Source organism: Aptenodytes patagonicus, chromosome 3 (genome assembly GCF_965638725.1).
Source record: "Aptenodytes patagonicus chromosome 3, bAptPat1.pri.cur, whole genome shotgun sequence".
In the NCBI taxonomy this organism is placed as follows: domain Eukaryota; kingdom Metazoa; phylum Chordata; class Aves; order Sphenisciformes; family Spheniscidae; genus Aptenodytes; species Aptenodytes patagonicus.
The window spans coordinates 42,967,515-42,986,628 of NC_134951.1; the positions used below are offsets into that span (position 1 = coordinate 42,967,515).

A 19,114-nucleotide genomic window follows, 5' to 3' on the forward strand; every position below is an offset into this window, starting at 1 on the left:
TAATTCTCTGCATAGGGCTGACACTATATTTTTGTCTGAACCTGATGCAACTGGAGCAAGCCATCTTCTATTAGTGGAAAGATCTGTAGTTTCTTACCGGAAGCTTTCTTAACGTTTTGGTTCACTTAAAACGTAGGGATGAAATGCAAGTAAAGGAAGCAATACAAAACTTTTTATTATGACATTGGCATGGAAGGTTCATAACATTCATGTAAAAAGTGTTGTGCTATCCAGAGGACTGTCAGTGAACCTGATCCTGTTTCCCTTAAAGTTTCTTTTTGTTGTTTTTTTTTAAAATTTCATTAAATCAGAAATCAGGATTGGTGATTCCCGATTAACTCGTTAATTTAGAAGCAATCAGCTTTTAGTGTTTAGATGTGTTTAAAGGTTTATTTGGAGTATTACTACTTAGAAAATAGAGTATCTTTTTTATTTAGAGCTATAGACAGGTCATCATTATGAATCTCTGACAAAAGAGTCATGTTGCGCATTGCGGTGCTCCTGAAGACAGAAATATCCTGAAAGGGTATCATGGTTGATATCTTTGCCTATAATTAGGAGAAGTTTGCTTTCGCTGGTTAGCAGAGTCCCTCGACCTTCTCTTAGTAATATCTGTGTCTCTTCTTGTTTCTAAAGCTTTTTCTTCTTTTTTTTTTAAATTTGTGTCTGGATGGGAAATGGCAGCTTCTCCTTTCAGACATGATGACACCCTGCTGTGGCTACACTCAGCTTGTCACCTCAAAATTTAATTACAGTAATGCCTACTTTCAGGGCAGAGGTTCGGGGCTTGCCATAAGCCGATATGAATTGTCAGAAATCTACTGAGTTGAGAATTTACATCATCTGAAGCTGTCCTAGCCCTCCCTCCCATTCATTGTTGCATGTTTACGTTTATTCTGCGCACACGAACAAGCGCAACTCACGTTGTACAAAGTTGAAAACAGGCATTTTTAAACAGGACTGTATTTAGACTGTAGACAGGATCCTTAAATTCTCTTCCTCCTCTCTGCTGCGCTGTGGTAGTTGTTGTTAGACCAGACTGTTGAATGACTGCCCCATTAATTTAAAAGAAACTAAGGGAAACGTGATAGGATGTCCATGGTGGGAACCATCTTCTGAAGAAGTTGTTATTTTTTAAGGCTCATTAGAGATAGAGTTTGCGGATACACTAGCTGTTTTACAGGTTGTCTCTGTTTTCATAGGATTTCAGTCTTATCATTTTTTTCCTTATGTTTTGGCTAAGGTTGGATTTTTTATCATTCAACTGGATAGTTAAGTTATTGTTTAAGTTATTGTTGTGCATACGCTAGAAGACTCAGATCTGACGAGCACAGCTTATATGCTGAAGAAAATGTCAAAACCATAGAGACAGTTAGAGATAACAGAAGAATAAGATTTTGATGGCTCATTTATAACGTTGGGAAAAAGAGTTCAGTATCAGTGTATCATTATGGAGAATGCACCGTGCTGCTGTAGTGTAAATCCTTTACAATGGAGGAATAAAGGTTTTATATTTGTATATCACTGACTGCAAGAGAAATGGATCTGTTCCTTTCAACCTGAGAAATTTAAAGTTTTGGATAGGGTGTGAAAAATGTAAATGTTACTCAGAGATTTAGTAGCAAGAAGTGATATATAAACTTGCATTGCTGCACAGAAATAACATTTTGTAAACATAAATCCTGAATATAAAAACCTGAGAGACAGTGAAAGCAAACTTTACATTGGTAAGTATTTATCAGAAAAAATTAATCCGAGTAGGCGGGACTGGCAGTATAGACTTGTAAAAACAGTCACAGTGACTTTCTCTTTGCATTTGGAAGAATTGAAAAGACCTATTGCTTATTTAATGAATGATTTCCAAAGGAGCTTCACTAAGTTAGTTTCTCTATGGAACAGTTACTGTGTCTCAGTATCCTTATGAACAAACATTGAAATTGCATGCTATTAGGAATAAAATACATAATCCAGATTTGAATCCCAGATGGAGATGAGAACCTTTTGCTTTTGTACATTCTGTGAAACCCATTCTGTAACCTCAAAGTACCATTAAAAAATGGAAGGAACCCAATCACAGTGATTAAAACCCCAGTACCTAATTAAAATACTGTACCTGGTTGACTCATCTTTGTGCTGGCTGTCTAAACCTGACCTTGAAGTGTGATGGGGAAAAAATCACGTGGGAAGGCGTATGTTAGCCAGAAAGAACAAGGAAATGAATTAACTGAATATTGTTTAATGAAAAATTTTCTTAACTCTTTTCAGGGAAGACCTATAATTTGCATAGAACCTAGACACTGCACTTCCCAGAGCATTCAGTAGGCTAATTTAACATCATAGGCTGATTTATAAGAAAAATACATTTTTTCTTTTTAAAGAATCATCTTAAGGTTTAAACATGAATGCTATTCACACTGGATTTTATGATAAATTTTTCATAAATGTCGTCTTCTTCTGGTTTAGTTAGTGAAAGCAAAAATGTTGGCAAATTTCACATTTCAACTAAAAAGTAGTAAAGATGTCAAGGAGTGAGTTTCCTGTTAATTGGGCATTTCCACCCCTGTCATTGTATGAGAGATGTAACTTTAGACTTTGTGTTCAGGTCTGAATGCCACTGTGTCCACGGAAGTAGAATTTGGAGTATGCACAGTTACATGTGGTAAGTAGCAAAGCAGATGAATAAAACATATTGTCATTTGTTTTGGGGAAAAAAAAAAGTGCTAACTGTAGCAATTTAGCAGTTGTAATTTGCTTGCCCTCGTTCACCTCTCATTGATTTCAATTGCCAATAACTATAATTAACAAAAACAAGCAGCCTGATTGTCATTAGGAGTTTAGGTCAGATCTGTTGTTTTATTAATTTCACAGCCTGCAAGCTCCTATTTTAAACCAGTTCCCTACATTTATTGGCACATGAGCTGCCTTCCCCAAAGTAACAATTTTCGCTATTTGTGAACATCTGTGAGATGTTCAGAAGATGAAAGATCTTCTGATGCTTCTCACAGATGTCTTCCCACATACAATATTGCCAAAAAAATTGCTTGCCTGCAGTAGCCTGTTCTGTATTCCACATTTATACAATTTATAAATTGTGCAACGGAGAGGAGAGGTATGATTCTGGAGTAGGAGGGGAGAGAGGAAGAATGAGATGAGCCTTAAGAAGACATCTCTGCATTTGGGGTGGTGATAGAAACTGCTGTGAGGTGGTATTTATATTGCTTAGGAAGCAGTCTTGAATCAGAAATGCTATTAATTTTTTGCTGAACAAAGGCAGCTTCTCGTAAGACCACAGAAAAAAGAGAGACGAGTTTTTGCCCCTATCAGTCTGATGTTTTCTAGAGTATGCCTTTTTATTTTTTTCAGCCACTTTTTCATATTTCCAATGACAGAGCTTCCTTGATTCCCTCCTATTTCACATCTTAGGACATTATGGGTTTAGGAGATTTTTTTTTGCTGCTACATACTTTAATATTTCTCTTTCTTCACTTCATAATTTCAAATCTGCTTCTATGTTCCTTCTGTCGATGCCGTATATGTATCCCCATACTCTTAATAACTTCACTTGCTCTGATGCACACATCTTTTGGATACGAAGAAACTGTTCCTTATGTCCCATCCCTCTAGCAGATGTCTCAAATGTTCCGTATTTCCATGGAATTTCACTAAATTTTGTCTCCATTTTATCTTTGGTCCTTCAGAATTAATGCTGTGGTGGGTTAACCTTGGCTGGCCACCAGGTGCCCACCAAGCCGCTCTACCATTCCCCTCCTCAGCGGGACAGGGGGAGAAAATAAGATTAAAAACTCATGGGTCGAGATAAAGGCCGTTTAATAAAGAAAAGCAAAGGCCGTGCGCAGAAGCAAAGGAAACAAACAAACAAACAAAATTATTCTCTACTTCCCATCAGCAGGTGATGTCCAGCCACTTTCTGGGACCTCGGCATGCATAGCGGTTGCTTCAGGAGACAAACACCTTAATAAAAATGCCCCCCCTCCCCCTCCTTTCTCTTAGCTTTTATTGCTGAGCACAATGTCATATGGTGTGGAATATCCCTTTGGTCAGTTGGGGTCAGCTGTGTCCCCCTCCTGCCTCTTGCCCACCCCCAGCCTACTGGCATTTGGGGGGTGTGGGGTGTGAAGAGACAGCCGTGATGCTGTGGGAGCACAGCTCTATGAAGGCTGCTATGAGGAAAGTTAGTTCCATCCCAGCCAGACCCAATACAAATGTTTAACCTCTTTAATACTGAAAATTATATAGTCTTACTGAAGAATCAGGAAAGGGAAGCTCTAACAAAAAAGAAAAAGGCATCATCTCATATCTGGCATCATCTCATATCTGGAGTTCAGATCATGTTTGTAGCCTTCCTTCTAATCTAGGCTGTTCAACGCGTGGCATGTTTGTCTGTTGACAGGCTGAAAGGTAGCTTCTTGGTTCTTCCAATAAAGCTGTAAGGTCTTTGTCTCCTTCATATTCCTTCTTACTCCCTAGATTCATCTATCTAGCCCTTTATATTTCTTGCTTTCTGAACTGATCCATTTTCTTTATTTTTTCCCTGTAATGCTGTGGCTTAGATCCACGGCTCCTCTATTCATAGTCCAGGTTTACAGAGGCATTAGAGCATAATTAAAGCATATGTTAATGATGTCTTGTCATACCTGCCTCAAATTTACCTTAGTCTCTTTGTGGTCTAATTGGTTTGGCCACTCTTACCTCTAAATTTCTCTCATAACTGCTGTTTTTGTATTGCCAAGTATTCAGTTCTTTGTGGATCATCCCTCTTCACCCCCTCCCTCCACCAGTCTATTGATTTACATTTCTCTAGGGTGCATTTCATTTGGGTAATTTATTTTACTGCATTGTGGCCAGTTTTCTGTTAGGTTAACTTGTATGACTTGTTGAAGTTAAGACTTCATTTGTTAGAGCATCTCAGTAGATTAATTTCATCAGCATTGGCAGCTACTAAGAAGAGGTAGTGAAAGGAAACATGGGAATGAAAGAAAAAGCTGTCCAAAAGGAAGAGGCAGAGGAGTACCAAAAGAACTTGCAGATCTAATTAAAAGAGCTTTTTTCAGCAACTTTGAGTGTGATATACTTCCCAAATGTTAATATTCCCATAGGTAAGACACAGTGAGATTTTTCCTGATGAATGTGGCTAAGTTAGCCCAGCACCCAGATTTTATCAAGCTGGCCTTTTGGGTTTTCATAGGTTTCATGTCTTTTTTGTTAGCTAAAAAACCTACATGGCACTGAAGAAAGAGGAATGCCTTTAATAAAAGTGTCAGTTCCCTGCCATTTACACCTCTGTCTCTGAGGTGATTAGACATGAGATAAGGCATTCTCTGGAGTGGAGAACGATCCTCGGTGTTGTCTCCCTCTGTCACTTGAAGTACTGTTTCACGAGTTATGTGACATCTCTGAAACATTCTGAAGTTCATTGGTTTATATAATACACGTTTAAGGAAGGCAGATGCATCATAAATGCAATACTCAAACCAATTTCCTATGTATTATTCTACTGCAAGGGGGGTTTAACTCTCCTCTTTCCATGCCTATTAGTAAACAAAATGCTTCTGGAAAAATGGCAAAACCTTCAGTGTTTACTGGGCCTAAACATATTATTCTTGCCTACCCCACAAGCTATGTCATTCCAATGAACTGTGTACACACTGTTTGGCAAAAACAATTATAGCACTTGTTTTGAATTTGTTCGTAATTGTTAAATTGAGGATGATCCCATTGAAATCCTGATAGTGAGAGTGAACATTTTTTTTGCTTCCTGGAACATTGTGTGGGAATTTTCCTTATCTTGACACATTTGTGATAGGTTATCTCCTGTTCTTGTCTTCAGTAGAACCCTCCATGTTGCAGGTGGAGTCCTGGTGGTCAAGACTTGATTTCACCTGTTTCTCATGAGAAGCCCTATGTTACTGACCACCAGCCCCCGTGCTCCGAGAGGCTTCATTTTGGAGTCTGTTAGTGGTATTCCTGTATCGCTCATTGTTGGTCACTCTTAGGTAACTTCAGACTCCCCAGTCCCAGTGCCAGGAGGTTTTTAGTGCCTTCAGTTTCTGTTGACCTTGGTGGGAGTTGAAGACACTCAGACACTCACAAGACTGGAGGCAGACCGAGTTTGCAGTCTGTACAGGATTCTCTGTGCCATCTGATTTGAGCATTTAAAGGCCAGGAGCCTGAATGCTTTGATATTTAAAGTGAATTTAACTGTTTTGTAGAACATATATTAGTTTCATTTCAAATTCTTTTTCTGTAAGAAAAGTTTTGAATTAATTTTGAATTCTTTTTGTGACACATGATTCTAAGAATCTGGCTCCTTCGGTGTAGAGTCTGACAGAAGTAGATGTCTTGAAATCTTAGATACCAACATGGGATAGCTTTAGCAGGCACTCTGAGAAGATCTGTTTTGCCTGGTATTTGGTAGATATATCATACTAACATCCAGGATAAAGAAAGAGAAAGCAAAAACAGAGTTTGAAGGAAATGAAGAAATGTGGAGTGAAAGATTTTTTTTTCCCCCAAAGGGATTGGCATTCGAGAAGTTTTGTTAACCAGTGGATGCCCTGGGACTGAAGCAAAATGTATTGTCCGTGTGGAGGAATGCCGGGGGCCAGTAGACTGTGGATGTAAGTGGAACACTGTGATACAGTCATCTAGAGCAAATAAGTTGATTCAAAGGAAACATTCTTATTCTCTGTTAGTGTGGTGGAAGTGGAATGAAGTGATTGCATTCCACCCTCCAACTACCCTGTTAAGCAATCCAGTAATGTTTCAGATCTCATTTCTGTACTGATGTGCCCTTGATTTCAAGTCCCTGTAAAATACCATTTTTCTGCTATGTGCTTCGTTCCAGACATGAGACCAAGCAAAAAGTATTTGAAGTAATTTTAAGGGAAAGGATAATTTCCAAGTAACATTCTGTAGTTTGAAGAGTTATGAACTTTATGATCTATACAGAGATGTTTCATATAGCTGATGATGTACTTATTAAAAATTCCTCCTATAGGGGGAATACCAATTTCTGAGGGCCTTGCCTGCGTGAAGATGCCTTGTATTTATATACCTCCTGAAAATCGATTTAAATATGTTTGGAAGATGTTAATTCCAAACAAGGTGAGTAATTGAACCCCACTTTGTGCAGAAAAATTGCATGCTGCATGTGTTTACCACATGCTCCATCTGAATCGTACAGACTTCTGGGCAGATTATTTCCTTTGCTGTCATAACGCAAATAAGCCCTGATTTCTCACTGGCGAGTTGGTAATACAAGGACTCGCATGGCTTTGCTCCTTTAAGCAGCTTCGATTTCCTGTTTATGTGAGGGAAACAGTAGTTTTAGAGAGTAATGTTTACTGTTATTTCAGAAAAATGGGGCATAGTGGCTGGTGAGTGCATACATGTCCGCAAGTCACAACCACGTTGCCCTTCCCAGTTGTTCAAGTAGGAGGTGCTGAAGAGATGGGAGGAATTTTCCCAGGGGCCAAGAGGTCCTGACAGGTTGAAAACTGTTGGGGTAGAATAAGCACTTGTCTGTGCATCTGACACAATGCAACTCGTCTTTGCAGATCTATTTGAAAAAATACAACCCACTTTTTTTTTCTTTTCTTTTATATATGGCTAGACAGCACACATTCTTCCCAATGATTCAGCTATTATGAAAGTTTGCAGAGATACCCATTCGGTTACTTTCCAGTGTGAAACTCAAGAAAACGGAAATATAATTGCCTCTGTAAAATACACAGTCTACGCAACAACTGGTGAGCTCATAGAGACGCTTACAGTCTTCTAGTGATATGGCCTTGTGTTTTTTATGTAGTACTCAATCTTCGTAAGATTGCATGTCACCAGTAGTATATAGGCAGAGGCTTGTGCACAGTGGTAATGACTGTCATGAAATGCAGGCCAATAAAAGAGACATATAAAAGGAAATGACAGAATGAGAATGAAGAGGTTCCTTGTGGTAGGAATGAGTATTTTCTTTATCCTTTGTAAAAATTCAAGCTAAAACAAGGAGGTTTTCCTATTACCTGCTTATTTTTTACTGCGCCCAGGTTGGTTAACATAGACTTCTTTCTGCCTCACTAAGCCACGTAGCACCATCAGCATGGGTTCTGCAGTTAAATTTCCTTTCCACTTCAGTACTGAAGCAGGAAAACAACCTTTGGGGTTTTTCTTTTAGCAGCCATCTGGGATTTGCTCATACACAATGGATTTAGGAAAGTTTAACATTAAAAAGAATACATCATAAAACGGGTTCCCCAGTACTATCTTTCTCACCTCCTCTGCTAATGGGAGTTTTGCTGACTTCATCAGGAAAGGTAGCAGTGTGCTGATTTTCTCAAACCATGAGAACAGCCGTGCGGAAACTCCATCTTTCCTAATCAGAGAAAGGGTGAAAGTGCCTTGCTTACCAAATTTAAAGTTTTTCCTGAAAAAATGTAGATTCAGGTCTTATGCAAAATTATGGCAGACTAGAAAGAAAGCAATCCTTGGAGATACCCCTCCCCATGTTTCTCCCCTCCATATTGTTTACCTAGGTAAAACTGGCCTGGGAATCCTGCTTTTTTTCCTCTCTCTTCAGTAAGATAGACTATTTCCTCTATCTCTATTGAGGTCCTTTCTGCCATTGTACAGTAACATGGAATTTGTTTATTCATTTTCTAAATCCATCTGGCAGTCACAAAACACCCAAAGCTTTTTTTTTTTTTTTTCCTTCTCCCACTATTCAGTCTCTACATTCCTTTTTGTACAGAGGAAGCTTCCTTTTTGAGACCTGAATTAGCAAAGCACATAATCTGTTTTAGGCTTAAGCATGCAAATGATCCCATTGACTTGAGTCGGTGAGTCATCAATAGGACGACTGACACACTTGTGTTTAAGCTGTGACTGAGTAGTCTTGGTGAAAAGTGGTCCGGTGAAACACGCCCAACAGGCATACCCACTGGGAACTTCTTACAAGGATTGAGATTTATTGGTTCAGAAAATATTTACGACTATACAGAAATCTGAGGAAGACAAGCTCTAAGGTTTATTAAGTAGCTTAAAAGGAATGAGGGGTTCTGCTTAGTGCCAGAGCAGCATCCTTTGGCTTGGTACAGAGGTGTGTAGATGCCCAAAGGAGTTTCTGGGCTTTGCTTCCCCAGGAGTGACATTGTTTCGACTTTACAAATTAGTAGCTGTTAATTAGGTACATGGAAGAAGTTACCAGCTGAAGTTTTGATTGAGAATGTACCAGGACTTTCATCATACAGATCTAGTTTTGCTCTCTGTGGATGGTCAGAAATCTAGCCAGATCAGAAGATGGCATTTACTTTTCCAACAGGATCAGGAGAAAATGAGAAAGATCCTTCCAACAGCATCAATGGATGCGGCAAGACTCCTTGTGTTTGGATGTGGATTTCCTTAGCTGCTGCCTTGTATTTTGCAGAGCCGCTCTGTTCTCTGGGAGCATGTCTTGCTGTGTTGTTCAGACTTTGGAAGGGGGTAGTGTTTCTGCCCACGGTACAATGCTGCCTTTCCCAGTTGCTCGTTAAAAGACTTTTTGAAATGAGGGTTGGGGAATTTGCGACTTAGGTTTATCAACCCTGTCAAGCAAGATGGTTTCTCTACCTAGTCCAGAAAATCTAAGTCTTTCTGTTGAGTGAACATCTTCTTCTTTGCCGTTTATCTATCTGGTCTCCAAGCTGAAATGTAAAGAAGGGCAGAATCACAAAATCAGTATCAGAAATAGGACAAAAATCTCCTTTTTCAGGTAATCTACGGGACTGAACTGGATTTTCTTCCAGTACCCAAAACTGGCTGCAGAGATTTCTAGTCAGCGTGAGTTGGGTGGGTGTGGTGGGCTGACCCTGGCTGGCTGCCAGCCCCACCCGTTGGAGCCGGCTGGAACCAGCCCTGTCCGGCACGGGGCAGCCCCGGCTTCTCCTCACAGAGGCCACCCTGTCAGCCCCTCACTGCCTGGGCACCGGCGGCTGGTACAGCAGGCCAAACTGTCTGTGGGGAGAGGGTCTGGTATGGATTTCGGGAGGTGTATTTGAACCAGCTGAAAGGGCAAATCAGTTTTAGTCAGGAAAAGAGCGGGTTCTCTCTTTTACCTCCTAAATTACTTTTTTTTTTTTAATCCAACTGAGGCGATTCTGACCATCTCTCTGCCTCAAGTCAATAAGCTTAAGTTTGTATATTTTGTCTTTCTCATCACCTAGATCACTCCTTTCACTATTCCACAGAGATACATTTCTTCATGCCAGAGCTACAGGATGGGGCAGGGGAAGTGGAAATGTGTTTGCTCCATGGCTGGCCTTTCTTCTTGGCACTTTCCTAGAGAGAAAGCCTTGAAGTCATCAACAGAGCTAAAAATTATCAATGCAGCTGATAAGGGGCGAATGTGTTTGCCTTTGTCTCATCCTTCCTCCTCTTTCCAGCGCTCTGATGTTTTACTCATGTGAACAGCAGTGGCTGGATTCAGCAACACCGTCTGCAAGCCTGGCCCCAAGGCCACCACTTGAAAATACATAGTGTGACAACTTTCTGCTTCAGATTTTGAGGCGTGTGAGGTGGGAGGAAGGGCAGACGTTGCAAAAGGGCAGGTAAAACCTCACAGGAGTTTGTGTGTATTTGCCATGTGGCAAAACTCCGTATGAGTTAATTTTAAATCTATGCACGGAGAAATTCCATGTGTCCTTTACCAGTGATCAGTGCGCTTCTCAGTGACCTTTTGATGCACAGTCATAATGACCTTTTTACATAAATGAGTGATCTTTAGTAATTTGGCTCTTCCTTTTGTTTTCAGAACTGTTCAGACCTATGGGTTCTCTTTGTCTTTTATAGCAAGAGAAACATAACAGGGAAAAAAAACGTATTTTATCTTCATCAAAAATTATTGGGGTCTCTGCAAGGAAAATCCCATCTTTTAATAACTGACAATTCTATATGTCCTTCTTACTAAATCACTACCCTGAAACACCGAAGGGTGTTGTTTCACACTCCCGCCCGTTGTGTTGTTTGGTATTTTGTGAAGGCTTTGGAGCTGGAAGGCAGTTTATTCATATTTACTAATAATAGTCCCTGTGAGGAGGGAGGACTCTGCAAGGGAGGAATGCGAGAGCAGAGAACGATCCTCATTAGGATGCTATGTGAAGGGTGTCAGCCTACTGAGATCCCAGCTGTGCTCCAAGCTCCACGCTTCTCATGAGCGAGAGAGCAAGTTGGGGTGTGTGCCTAGTGGCACTTCTGTGCAGAAAATGGAGGCAATAGCGTTTCTGTGTCTCAGAGGCCATTCTAGCCCCCATCTCTCTTCAGTTCATTTCCTGCTGATGACTTCAGTGCCAGAGCTTCCTTGAGAGAGAAAAGTCACATCTCTGTACCCAGCTGCTGTACAAACATGTAATCAGCATGGCCATGTTGTCCTTGCATTTGCACAGGAATGAAATGGGGAATCCCAGTACCCAAGATTAACAGCCTGAATCTCCTCTGTGTGTATGGAATCCTGCTCTCCCATTAGCTTATATATCCATCCATTTTTAATACATAGAAAAAGGCTTATAGATAATCTAGAAGGGAAAGAAAAAAGCTATGTATCACCATTATATTAAGGGGAAGAAAAACCCCAAAACCAGCCTGCAGAGGCAGAATCTCATTCCCCACTGCCGAACTGATACATACTTTATGGATCTGAAAACTGGTGGGCAGAATTCCCGTTGGCTGCTGGACCATATAAACGATTGGTTAAGCGTCTGCTTGTAGATGGAGCACTGCTGTACAGTCAACATCATGATCTAGGAGGAACTCCAGATCAATGAAGAACCCAGGGGAAGAGGAGGATGAAGAGGAACAGTGCTGCTGGCAGAAGTAGTGGGTTTCCTTTGGACAGAAATGGTGCTGAAAAAGCAGGTGTTCCCCTTTCTTGATGTATATGATTTACAGTATTGTGAATCTCTCTCTTATTGAAGAGACTGAATAGACTGAATAGAATGCAGAGACAGAATTTGTATTGCTGGTATTTTCTGGAGGGAAATGCTAGCAGTGGCAACAGATGCTTCTGAATGTATTTGGATTTAAGCAAATTAAAGGGGAGAGGGTTCCATGGAGGCAGAGGACAGTCCAGAGATGCACTACACTGCATAGAAATCAAAGCAGCTTTGTTAAACTGTGATATACAATGCAAATATAGTTGCTGGGCCACACCACAGCAGAGAATGTGCTCTCTGTTTTAGAGCTATCCTGCTCTGGTGCTTGGTGTGGGAGACGTATGTGATGTATCCCTTTCGGCCCAAATAAGAAAGCAGTAAATTTCTAAGGTCCTTGAGCCAGGTCCTGCATGGTGGCTCAGACTAAGTATATTGTTCTGATGGCAGAAAGAAGGTAAAAAAGCTGTCAAGCTTCTTAGCAGCTGGTAATGGCCATACAGATGACACTTTTGGTTTCCTTTAATCCAGCCTGTTGTCCCCCCCATTGGCATAGGAGATAGGATCTGGGGTGGAGGGAGTGTATGGCGCTTGGACCATTTGAGCTGTTGGAAAGACTTCCATGAGCTATGACCAGCACACTCTGGGGTTTCTGCCACAGGGCTGGCCTCAAATCAGCAAGCACCGGTGGAGGCTAAGAATAAAATCTGAGCATTCTTTCTTTTCCTTCCTTCCTGCCTTCTTCTGACTTGCACAAATAAATGGATCTTCATAGTTTAGATCCAACAGTGCCTACAACCTAAGTGCAGTATCTCACCCTTGCAGTTCATTTAAGTGCATTCCTTTTTTAGTTAAGATGAATATAAATAATCAACAGGTAAAGTGAGAATGCCAAGCTTTTGGTAGGGTTGGAGGCAATCTGCTTGAAACTGTCAGATATAGATGTTATCAATGTCGTTTTTGTTTGTAGAACCCTAGAAAATGTCTAGTGGAGTGCACACAATTTTAGGAATTTTTTTACAATGTAATTGTGGAATATGTGTGATAGTGCTTTTTTTTGTCATTCTTTACAGTGAGGTAGTCCACAGACCCGCAGTGGGCTGTAGACTTTAACTTGAAAGTCATTAAAGAATTTTTCTTCCTACTTTTACTAAGCTAAGTGGACTTTTTAAAAAAGTGGATGTAAATGCACCGTTGTAACCTTAACTGTAAGCTGAAGATGTTTTTAAGGCATATTCTGGCTGTGGCAAAATTCTCACTGACTAATTGGGAGTGTTGCCTGGGCTTTAGGAGTGCAGTCAGGGGCACCTGATGTGAATCAGTCTTGCTCATTGTAAACCAGCTAACGGGGAAGCTGCTTTTCTGTCTGCTTCCTGCTTGCAGTTTAAACACGTGTGTTTACTTGGAAGGCATTCCCTCTGTATTATCAGGTTGTCTCTTGGGCAGTTCTGGTTCTTGACTATTGGAAGAACTTCTTGCCTAGGAAGAAAACTTGAGTAGATTAGCTGTAGATAACATGAAACTTGCTTTTCTCTTCAGCAGGCTCCTGTTACGGCCCGTAAACAGAGGTATTGTTCGAGCTCTAAATTCACATCTTGCCAAGGGGAAAATATATTAATGAAATTGCAAAATCAAAGATAATTTTCATTAACCTCCATGCCTCACAACTGCATGTAATACTAAAAAGTCCAGTCAGTGAAGTGAATTAGTCTAAAAGCACTTAGCTCTACACTGTATGGAAACCCCAGTGTTCAGACTTACATTGTATGATATTCTCAGCCAGTTCACCATTCTTACCTGTCCTGTATCTTGCAGAAGGATCAGGAGAATCCTACAGATGAGCTGTGGTTTAAGAATATCAAAATGAAAATTCTGTGATGCAGGAGAATGAAACTCAAATGATGCGATGGAAGAGTTGCTTAGATACTACAGTGATGACAGTGGCACAGGACCTTATATAGAAGTAGAAATGAAATAGAAATAGAAATGGTTTTCCTGCAGTCATTCTGCTACACAGAATTCCAACCAGTGTGAACATGAATTTTGCATACCAGTCAGCAATGAGATAGCACCTTACAGTTTTAGAAACTATATGAGGGGAAATGAAAGAGAAATTCGGGTTGGCTTGTGTAAAATTTTCAAAGCCGGAGGGATCTAGGAAGATGCCTGATGGTTCATTGATTTGGTTGAATGTGGCTGAACAAATAAGGTCAATTAAATTTCAGAACAAGGTGACTGGGTTTGGTTGCCAGGCGTTTCTTTGTCCAGTGTCAAAAAACAGATGGGGGAAGTTGGTTGACCCTCTTCAGTGTTTCTCACTCTTCCTGGGCTGTTTGTTAGAGTCATCTCCTAACTGGTACGTCTGGTCTTAGAGAAACAGCCTAAGTAATGGCAGGGCCCTCGGTTTCCTTAGGTGAATGGTTGAACAGGCTGCAGCATTGCAAAATGCAGTTTTACTTGATATCCTTGCTACATTTTTCACTTCTCGGTTTCATGCAGCTGCTCCTCACTATGCATTTCTGGGCCACGCAGAACAAGTCCTTTCCATGCTCGGTGGTTATTTGCTTTAAATAAAGGCTTTGCAGACTTAGATAGAGACAGGGAACTGAAAAGCAGCACTTAAGTCCTTGAATCTCGTCTTTTGTTAGCGCACTCTCTTTTGGCTTCATTATTATCATTATTACCGCGGCAATTATCATTGTTAGAATTCTTCTGTAGCACGGTGGTACCTTGGTGCCTCAGCCCTGGGTGATGGAGCACCTGGTACGAGGCACAGAACAAAAAAGTCAGCCTGCCTCAAGTGGCAGATAGCCTGTGGTAATTCTGTCTTTATTGTTTACGTATCTTACATGGATGTGTCTTGAAATCTTACCTTAAAGCATTTCTTAAAGCAAAAATATTGTTATATTAGTCATTCTTAACATGTACCAAATAGATACTTTCCCTTCTCTTTAATTTCTTCCTTGTCTTTAGGAATTGCAGTTGTTTGTGTTTCACAGCTGTTAAGCTACATGTATCCCACTCCACGTGCCTTGATCTCCATTTCTTTGCATCTTCTTTGGTTAGATATGCCTTTGCAAAGAAGGTATAAAATGTTACTATTCTAACTTTTGCTGATATGGTAAGGGCCTGAAGGTTGTGAAAGATGTCAGATAGTAAATAATCAGGACCTGCTCCTTTTCAGTCCTGTTCATGAGATTAAATGCCTGATTCATTTGAAAATTTGAACATAATAATGACCATGTATTTCTTTTCTTCAGAAACAGAAACAAAAAAATCAAGGAGAATAGAAACAGGGCAATCAAGGAGAACAACAACAGATGCTATTCTGGTCTTTGTCCTGCTAACTGGAATCATTGTGACTGTTGGTGCCATCTTTGCCATGATCCTTATGATTCTTCACTGGTAGGTGGACAGCACACAATGTGATTTATGTTTTATTTGATCAAAATACGGTATTACTGATGACAAACATGACCTATTAAACATGAGCTATTTAAGTTTCTCTGTAGTTTAACATTTGTGTTGCCAGTAGAGAAAACAGGAGCAAGCTTCTGGAGATTGGAAAGAAGTACTTTGCAGAGCAGTTACAGCGATTGTGGATGGGAGGGGAATGATTCAGAGCAATTTATGTAAACGTACTTAAAGGTATGTTTTTGTTTGATTCTTTTTTCCATTTCAGGGCTGTTGTAAAATCTATTTGGGAATCAAAATCTGGGCAAGACAACCAAGACAAGAAGCTGGCCAACAAAAGTTCACTGCGTAACATGGAATAAATAGTCCCCCCTCAGGGCCCGCGTTGACCTTTCAAGGAATTGGAGTCTCCACCTGCAGCTACAGTGTTCTCACCATGTGCATTAGCCATACTACAAGAAGTGGCAGAGCCCTCACTCACAGAGGATGAAGTATAGAAGTCCTTCCAGGACTTGCATAATGAACAGAATTAGAAAAAAAAAATTAGATTACATAGAAATACGATATAAAGAAGATTAAAATATGTTTGAAATACTGGTTTTAAGAAGTACTTTTTACAGTCCCTTCCCTCTCTTCGATTACTGAACTTTAAGTGAAATGGGTAAAAATACTTCTATTTTAAAGTGGACATGTGTACCTGTGTAAGCTTCTGTCACATAAAACATCCTATGGCAAGGAGATCCACAGCACAACCACATCTTCTGTCCAGCTTGAACCCACTTCCTACTAGCTTCATTTGTTACACCGTACTTCTTGAAAAGGCAGTGAGCTGTCAATCCACACTATCCTCTCCCTAAAAGGGACTGTCTTTTGGACCTCTAACATATTCCCTGGTTATTTTCTTTCTGGACTGAAAAGTGCAAGTGACATATTGCCTGTCGGAAAAGGACCTGGGGGTGCTGGTTGACAGCCAGCTGAACATGAGCCGGCAGTGTGCCCAGGCGGCCAAGAAGGCCAATGGCATCCTGGCCTGTATCACAAATAGTGTGGCCAGCAGGAGTAGGGAAGTGATCGTGCCCCTGTACTCGGCACTGGTGAGGCCGCACCTCGAATACTGTGTTCAGTTTTGGGCCCCTCACTACAAGAAGGACGTTGAGGTGCTGGAGCATGTCCAGAGAAGGGCAACGAAGCTGGTGAGGGGTCTGGAGAACAAGTCTTCTGAGGAGCGGCTGAGGGAACTGGGGTTGTTTAGCCTGGAGAAAAGGAGGCTGAGGGGAGACCTTATCGCGCTCTACAGCTACCTGAAAGGAGGTTGTAGCGAGGTGGGTGTCGGTCTCTTCTCCCAAGTAACTAGCGATAGGACGAGAGGAAATGGCCTCAAGTTGCGGCAGGGGAGGTTTAGATTGGACGTGAGGAAAAATTTCTTTGCTGAAAGAGTGGTGAAACATTGGAAGAGGCTGCCCAGGGAAGTGGTTGAGTCCCCATCCCTGGAGGTATTTAAAAGACGTATAGATGAGGCGCTTAGGGCCATGGTTTAGTGGGCATGGTGGTGTTGGGTTGATGGTTGGACTCGATGATCTTAGAGGTCTTTTCCAACCTTAATGATTCCATGATTCTATGATCATTCCCCAGGTAGTTTAATAGTCTGAGCACCTCTGAACTGGAGAACCAAAGCCAGATTTTTGTGAGGATGTTGAAAATGATATATTTAACATGTCTTAATTTTGTGAAGATGTTACTCTAGACTAGATGAAACTAGACATATAGTCTAGGCAGAGACCATTTTTTGTGAAGTGCTCTTTATCTCCTTGATGATCTTCAAGCACAGCACCTACTATGTAATCACTGTAATCCAGTTTCTTCTTGACACATGGAAGGATGTATAATGGTAGGGAAGATCATTAAAAGTTGCTTCATAAGTTTCATTAAATTTTTACTTGCACATTTGCACACGTAACCAATTCTGCCATCAAGGGGACCAAAATATGTGAACAGAAGAGTAGCCCCATAGGGTCAGACCAAGGATTCATCTACCTTTGTAATCAAATCAATGGACAAAAAAAGGATGTCTAGGGAAGAGTACAAAACCAAGACAAGGCTGTATGATGTTTTCCACGTGTATTCCTCCAGCTTCCAGGCATTTGCAGGTTTTCTAAACCAGATGCCATTTCTAAGCACTTAGCTAACTTGAATGGATTTCTTTTCCTTGGCTTTGCTCAGCATCCCCGCGTACCTGTGTAAGCTTCTGTCACATAAAACATCCTATGGCAAGGAGATCCACAGCACAACCACATCTTTTGTCCAGCTTGAACCCACTTCCTGCTGGCTTCATTTGTTACACCGTACTTCTTGAAAAGGCAGTGAGCTGTCAATCCACACTATCCTCTCCCTGAAAGGGACTGTCTTTTGGACCTCTAACATATTCCCTGGTTATTTTCTTTCTGGACTGAAAAGTGCAAGATTACTTAGTGATTCTTCATCCTGAAACCGTACCATACCTCTGACCATCCTTGCTGACCTTCTCTAACCCTCCTCCATTACGTGACTATCTTGCTTATGAAGGTGCTTTCTGTTTGTGTAAATAAACATTGTTTGATGCACATAAAAACACTGAGCTGATGACATGTTGAAAAATGGACTGTGGACTGATTAAAATGTTTAATAGACTTTAAGATTTTCTCTTGAGTATAGTAGAAGCTCTGAAAAGAGGCCAAATATTGAGCACTCCAGGGTAGAGGATGCTTCTCAGTAAAGAACATTGTGAAAAAATTGCAAAAAAATAGATTGGAGGTAGTAACTCATCCTCTCAAAGAATTCCTGTTCTCTTCAGATCCTCTGTTGCTGCAGATGTTCTCACTGCACCATCTGCACATCCTTAAAAAAGCATTATCATATTTTTCAGAGATACATCATTTTGTTTGCTGTTTAGTGAAAAGATCATTTACATTTTTGCAAATAAAACATCATATTCAAAAATGACGTGCACTTAATTCTATAAAAATATCTTTTTTAAAAAGGAAATAATATTTTTGGTAACACTATCATTAGCTATGTCATTTTATATCATTTGGCGGACAAACCTAAAAGTCTTGCAACATTAAGAAGAAAATGCATAGAAAAGGAAAAAGCAGATAATAACAATTTTGCAGTTCGCAAAACTAGCTTACACGTTCAAGGTGAGTTTTTGATCCCACGCAATCAAAGACATTGTATTGTGGTGAGTCTGGGATTAGGTCTGGAATGCTGGTCTTAAAAATAGACCAAAACCAGTTGTTATTACTCGGGAAAATGTTTCCACTGAAAGTATGGTAATTATGAAGCCCTGCCATCAGCTCTGCGGTTGACTTTTGAACTCTTGCTTTCATGTTGTAATTAGGGTGTAGCATAACTGAAAGAGAAAGAGAGGGAACTAGAATATTCTTTTCCACAATGATGCAAAGGTGTACTATTATACAACCATTTTGTATCTTAATAACATTTGCAAAGAACCTCTTATTTAGGTTGGTATTTTGAACCAGTCTTATTTGGGTTGATATTTTGAGGGGTTTACATTTCCATGGTCTGCTGGCAAATCCAGCAAAAAGTAATAGACACATAAGCAGAGCAGTTCAGAAAATGAAATTCAGAAACAGCTGAACTAATCCATACTGGTGAGTGTGGGGGTCCTCAGGGTAGGTCAAGGAGGTTTTGTTCTTTATTGGCTAATATTTTGTAAAATATTATTATTTTCTTTTTTTCCTCTTATAACTCCCTAAAGCTACCTACAAAATAGAAAAAAAAATCTC

The 19,114-nt window shown here is 40.4% G+C and overlaps 1 protein-coding gene across 1 annotated transcript in view; it reads left to right on the top strand.

Moving 5' to 3' along the window:
* The window catches only part of SPACA1 (sperm acrosome associated 1), a 37,060-nt gene extending 21,183 nt beyond the window's left edge, over positions 1 to 15,877 (top strand). Inside the window, exons 2-7 of the mRNA XM_076335316.1 lie at positions 2,603 to 2,659; positions 6,537 to 6,638; positions 7,019 to 7,125; positions 7,634 to 7,769; positions 15,176 to 15,320; positions 15,598 to 15,877. Of these exons, the coding sequence (XP_076191431.1) occupies positions 2,603 to 2,659; positions 6,537 to 6,638; positions 7,019 to 7,125; positions 7,634 to 7,769; positions 15,176 to 15,320; positions 15,598 to 15,691 (641 nt within the window). The 3' untranslated portion in view covers positions 15,692 to 15,877. The remainder of the gene's footprint in view (positions 1 to 2,602; positions 2,660 to 6,536; positions 6,639 to 7,018; positions 7,126 to 7,633; positions 7,770 to 15,175; positions 15,321 to 15,597) is intronic.
* Positions 15,878 to 19,114: the final 3,237 nt, after the last annotated feature.